This window comes from Tarenaya hassleriana, unplaced genomic scaffold, assembly GCF_000463585.1.
Source record: "Tarenaya hassleriana unplaced genomic scaffold, ASM46358v1 Cleome16, whole genome shotgun sequence".
Lineage (NCBI taxonomy): Eukaryota > Viridiplantae > Streptophyta > Magnoliopsida > Brassicales > Cleomaceae > Tarenaya > Tarenaya hassleriana.
Window position 1 is genome coordinate 2,322,138 of NW_010965019.1, and position 5,811 is coordinate 2,327,948.

The 5,811-nt window shown below is 40.2% G+C and overlaps 3 protein-coding genes across 3 annotated transcripts in view; 1 reads left to right on the plus strand and 2 right to left on the minus strand.

The window, feature by feature from the left end:
- Window positions 1–1,091, plus strand: part of LOC104809568 — a 2,143-nt gene extending 1,052 nt beyond the window's left edge. The window contains exon 3 of the mRNA XM_010535598.2: window positions 631–1,091. Coding sequence (XP_010533900.1) covers window positions 631–880 — 250 coding nt within the window. The 3' untranslated portion in view covers window positions 881–1,091. The remainder of the gene's footprint in view (window positions 1–630) is intronic.
- A 287-nt stretch (window positions 1,092–1,378) lies between these two features.
- Window positions 1,379–2,086, minus strand: LOC104809569 (RING-H2 finger protein ATL81-like). The gene has a single exon (XM_010535599.2). It carries the CDS (start codon window positions 2,084–2,086, stop codon window positions 1,379–1,381), a length of 708 nt encoding a protein of 235 aa, XP_010533901.1.
- A 1,501-nt stretch (window positions 2,087–3,587) lies between these two features.
- On the minus strand, window positions 3,588–4,163 carry LOC104809677 (RING-H2 finger protein ATL22-like). Its single transcript, XM_010535721.1, has one exon. It carries the CDS (start codon window positions 4,161–4,163, stop codon window positions 3,588–3,590), a length of 576 nt encoding a protein of 191 aa, XP_010534023.1.
- Window positions 4,164–5,811: the final 1,648 nt, after the last annotated feature.

The window sequence follows — 5,811 nt, forward strand, 5'->3', positions numbered from 1 at the left end:
TTGTTCGTTTCATCACTGCCTGGTACTCGCTTTCCCTTCTCTTTTCTTTCCTTCTTCATCTGGTTTTCCGGCGAAATAGGAATCTGAACTTGAGCAACAGGAGAAGTATTGTCGAAAAGTTCGCTACTTACTTTGAGACCAGCATTGGAACATGGTAGATTGAAAGGACAAGCTACGAAACATGCTGCATGAGTTTCATCCTAAACATTGGCATGCGTATGTTGGAAAAACGTATTGAAATTAAGTTGTGTAGTTGGCTGAAGCTAGTTTGCTCGTATTAGCATGTGCTCGTACTGCACATGATTTTAGAATGAGCCGAGGATTAGAACGAACATTTGATTAGATCCAGTACTCTAAATTTTAACCTTTGCCATATTGATGAACAGAATTTCCAGATTTCGAAATCCTTCCGTAGCTTTTCTCGTATGTTTTAACCAGCTGAAATGGAAAACTTTCACTTTACACTTAATTGTGTTTCCCCACTGGATGAGAACTAGGGTTTGTGACATGGTTTCCATCGAAAACACGAGTTCTGAAACTGATTTTTTCGTGTTCATACTTACCCCGTAAGTACATATTAGATGCTTCAGTAGATATGATATGAGAATGGTGATGATGATGATGTTGCAGGGTATTCTTCTTCATAGCAGAGGTGTGTTTACTCGCGGGTTCTGTGAGAAATGCATACCACACCAAGTACAGAGTCTACTTAGGCCGTCACTCCCCTTCCTGCAAAACCTTGAGGAAAGGAGTCTTTGGAGCCGGGGCCGCTTTCATTGTTCTCACCGGCATAATCTCGGAGCTTTACTATGTTGGCTATTCAAGAGCCAGGGATTTCCAGTCTCCTAGAGATCCCGGAATCCGGATGAGCAGCCTTTAGATACATTCTTCCTCAAATGGTGTGGTAGGTAGAATTCAGATCCATTAGGGTTTTCTTGTCGTTCTGAATTTGCATTGTCTGAACTTTGAATCAGAGTTTATGTGTTTGGCGTTCTTGGGGGTCAGTTTCTTCTCTTGTGGGTTAGAGCTTTAGGTATCTGTTTTACTGATTGCTTTTGTGTATCAGTTGCTTTTTTGGTGTGTTCTGGTACATATATATGTAGCCATTATCCCGTGTCCGACGTTACTTGCAGGAGAAGCAACTCTGGGTGAGAGCAGGTTTCAATCTCCACTGGAGAAACCTTCTTCTGTAATGGAAATAGGGGTTTTGTCCTGATGGTCTTTTGACTGTGGCAACGATATGCGTAAAATCATATATTTACATATATATACACACACCCCCATTGGAAAAGAAAAAAAAACCCTAAGCTCCCTTGTCTAATTACATTTTCAGTACGCGTGAACAGATTAAACAAGAAACTGATCATCGAACCCAAACTCAAACTTGTTCCGCAACATCATCGACGACGGCGACGACGGGATTCTCGACCATGGCTTGTTCCGCAACGTCTTCGACGACGACGACGATGGGATTCTCGTCCGTGACTCCTTCGACGTTATCATTATCATCGAAGTCGGCATCCTTCTTCATAACGCACCAGCCTTTGCCACTGACAGAGCTGCGGCAGTTAGGGCAAGTCGGGTTCCTTGGGAGCCACCGATCGATGCAGGACGGGTGGAAAAGATGATGGCATTTGGATAGACAGATAACCTTATCCTCAGGCACATAGACTTCGAGACAGATGGGGCAACAAGTCTTGTTGGCTCCTCCTTCATCATCTTCTCCTCTCACCATGACGTCCTTGAACTCGTGGATCATCTTCGGAGTGATGGCGACTTCTGGGTATGGCGGAGCAGAGAGCCGTCTCGGAGGAAGAGCCATCTCGATGTCAAACGAAGCTGGAGGACCAAAAGCAAGTGTGGATGATGATAATGCGGCGTTGAAATTAGCCATCTCAATGATGCGTGAAACTCGCTGTCGTCTGGCGGCGATTTGATCGGCGGTCTCGATGTCCATGTGGTCGGATTCCTCGATGCAGTAGAAACAGTAGTAGAACCAGAAGAAGAAGCAACATGAGTAAACGATTGTGAAGATCGTTACAGCCGCAAGCCACCACAGACCGGCGTGCTCAAGCACAGGATTCATGGCGATCGATCAGAGAGAGAGAGAGCGGAGAAGAGAAGTCTGCGGAGTGAATCCCCTCGTCCCATTATATATATGTAATTAATTAGGAAGAGAAATGGAAACTATCTTGAATAATTGTAAACTCTCACACTCTCTGATGATTCTAACCGTTGGATCTTTCCTTTTCAGAGAAATGGAAAATTACATTCGAATTGTTAAATTTTGAATTTTTTAAAAAATACAAAGCAAATATTTAATCTCACTAATAAATAAATATATGTATATGTATTTTGTATTTTAACCGTGAGATCTTTCCTTTTCTCTCACCCACAGCGAAATGGAAAATTAAATTAGCATTATTATACATTTTGAAATTTTAAACCCCTGACTAAAAAATTCACGAATAATATACGGTTTCACCAATAAATAAATAAATATATGTGTGTATATATACACACACGAACACACTGAATCAAATTTTAAACTTTGCAAGCACCCAGGACCGAACATGATGAACCCTAAAGTTGTCTTCCCCTACCAGATTTATGTTAATTATCAAGTAGAGCATCGCCGTCTCCGTTATTGTCGCCGCCGCCGTGACGAGAGTCGTTGGAGATACGGCCGAATAGAATCTCCAGCGATTCTTTCTGGCGAAACCGAATCGACGGAAAGAGGTAGAATTCAATCGGATTCGTGTGGTGAAGCGGTCGATGAAATTGGGGATTTTTATGTAAAGGGAAGAAGATTGGGTGATGGTCGGAAGAAATGCAGAAACTCTTGCCGAGGAGGTGTTCGACCAAATTTCTGGCAATCTATACTTTTCGGTGGCCCTTTACACTTGGCCGTATCATTTGCCTTCTGTGTGCAATCGTTAAGAGTTTCGAAGAAGAAAAACTTCATTTTTATGTGTTGCATCATCGAGTAGTATGCCAGGTTCGAGAAAGTCAATGTCATGGAAATCCAGAAAGCAAGCCACAGTATCGTCCGAATACAAGGCAATGGCACAAGCTTCATGTGAACTCATATGTATATCCACGCCTGCTGTCCATTCAATTCTCCACTCCGGTAACCTTGTGAATCCGGTTTTCACATACTCAACAATCCGGTGCACTACGAACAAGGTCCATCTGTTGAATTTTGGTTAAAAATACGTATTAAAGCAAATTATTGCAAACTCAAGAATACGTTCAAACATATACAAACAAATATATTCCATAAATGTTATTAGAAAAATGATAAAGAGATGATATACACAATACAATCCTTTGTTTATTATTATTATATTTTTATTTTTGTACTCCCTCTCATCCATTGTGATTCACAAGCAGCCTTATGAATTAAAAACCAAAAACTTAAAATAAAAACAAAAGGCGCCTAAGAATTTGCACTTGTTTGTTCTAAAGACCATAGAGTATACACTCTGAGTAGGAATACTGACTATAAATCCTTGAATAAATGGAAAAAAAAAAAACAATTTCCTTGTCGATTTGAATTTTCATTAAACAATAAACTAAATAATCTTTCAGGCTAAAGCTCCAACTTGTTCTGCAACATCTTCGACGACGAGATTCTGGTCCATGTCTCGTTCTGCAACATCCTCGACGACGACGGTGTTCTCGGCCATGACTCCTTGGACGGTACTACCATCGGTCGCGACATCCTTCTTCATAACGCACCAGCCCTTGCCACTGGCCGGGCTGCGGCAAATAGGGCAACTTAAGTTCTTTAGGACCCACCGCTCGATGCAAGCAGGATGGAAAAGATGACGGCATTTGGATAAGCAGACAACCTTGTCCTCAGGCACATAGACTTCGAGACAGATCGGGCAACAAGTGTTGGCTTCACCACCTTCTCCTCCCACGACGTCTCTGAACTCGTGCACCATCCTCGGAGTGATAACTTCCGGACATGAAACTGGAGCAAGACGTATCGATAACGTCAGAGGAAGAGCCATCTCGATGTCGTTGTCGGATTCGTCGGATTCAATGTCGGATCCGTCGGCTTCGTCGGCTCGATGTGTGCATGCATAGTATAAACAGTAGCAACACGTGTAGATCATTACGGTGGCCAACGAAGACAGAAGCCACAGATAATTCATGGCGATCGATGAGAGAGACAGAATGATGTTACATTGGATACGTAAATCTGAAAGAAAGCAGAGCAAGTCTATGCATGAAGTGATTATTATGAGCCCTAATCGCTTTATATATAACTCGGACTAGGATTATATTAGGGGTAAATTATATTATGATTATATGACTCGGTTAGATATTTCCTTTTTTTGCCACAAAGAAAAAGGAAAATTGTATCAAGATTGTAAATTTTTCGTTTTTTCGAAACCGGAACATTAACAAATTCTACGAAAGTCGTATTTGTTTCCAAAAATACATCTTATTTATAAGAATTTATAATTTTATAAAGAAATAAAACATACTCTAAAAAATTAGGGGTGGACCTTTCGCGATTCGTTTTGAAATTAGCGGTTCGGTTTGGGAACGATTTATTCGGTATTCTAAAATTTGTATCAAATCAGTACCGTATATTATTATGTTCAGTTCGGTTTCTGTTTCGGTACGTTTCGGTTTCGATTTTTGTTAAAAAAATTCGATTTTCTAAAGAAAACTTCTGTTTTTTGATAATTTTATAAAGTTCGGTTCGATTTCGAAAAATCCGTTTCTATAAAAACACACCATTCGGAAATATTGAATGGTAAGGTTCGAAAAAAAAATACCGAATTTTTTGGTTTTTTATGATTTGATTATAAGGAACCGAACCAGACCGCTTACCCTATTAAAAATAACCAAAAATCGCTTAATTACGGCCAAATTTGGGCATAGCCCTTCACAGTCCAGAATCCATATCTCTAGCTCTTTATGTCATCTGCATTTTTCTTGGTTGCGAAAACCCATTTGACTCCTTTGGTCTGTTAACCAGAATCCATGTCTGCATCTTTTGTACCACGTGCGACTATCTTCTCTTATTGCATTCCTCCGATCTCTTATCTCCGCAGTCTTCTTGATAACTTGATGGCTCCAAGACATGGACATCGCATCTTTGATATATGTATCGTTCCATGTTCTGGTGCATCAAACAGTGCATGATCAATTTGCTCGACGTCACCTTTTTCAGATTCAGGTTCAGAATCCTCTGCATCCAACACTACAAAAAAAACATTAAATTCCAACCGGCAGATCCGTTGGAAAGGGCCGAAAATCCGTTGGAATTCAACTTTTCCAACGGATTTCCAACGGATAAATCCGTTGGAATATCGTCGTTAGAAATCGGTGTCCGTTGGAATTCCGTGGCAAATTCCAAACGGAATTCCAACGCCCTCATCCGTTGGAATATTTCAACGGATTTCCAACGGTTTTTCCGTGGTATATTTGCAACGGAATTCCAACGGATTTGTTCGTCGGTATATATCAACGGAAATTCCAACGGACATCCGTGGCTATTTTCCGACGGGACCGTTAGAATATCCGTTAGAAATTTTCCAACGGATTTACAACGGTATTTGCCACGGATATCCGTTAGAATATCCGTTGGAAACGCCGTCGAAATGTTACAACGGTATTTACAACGGAAGTCCGTTGGAATTTAGAATTATTTCCAACGGGGGTCCGTTGGAATTGCCGTTGGAAAACACAAAAAAATAAATAAAAAAATAAAATAAATATTTAAAAATAAAATAAATAAAAATATTTATTTTATTTTTAAATATTTATTTTATTTTTTTATTTATATTT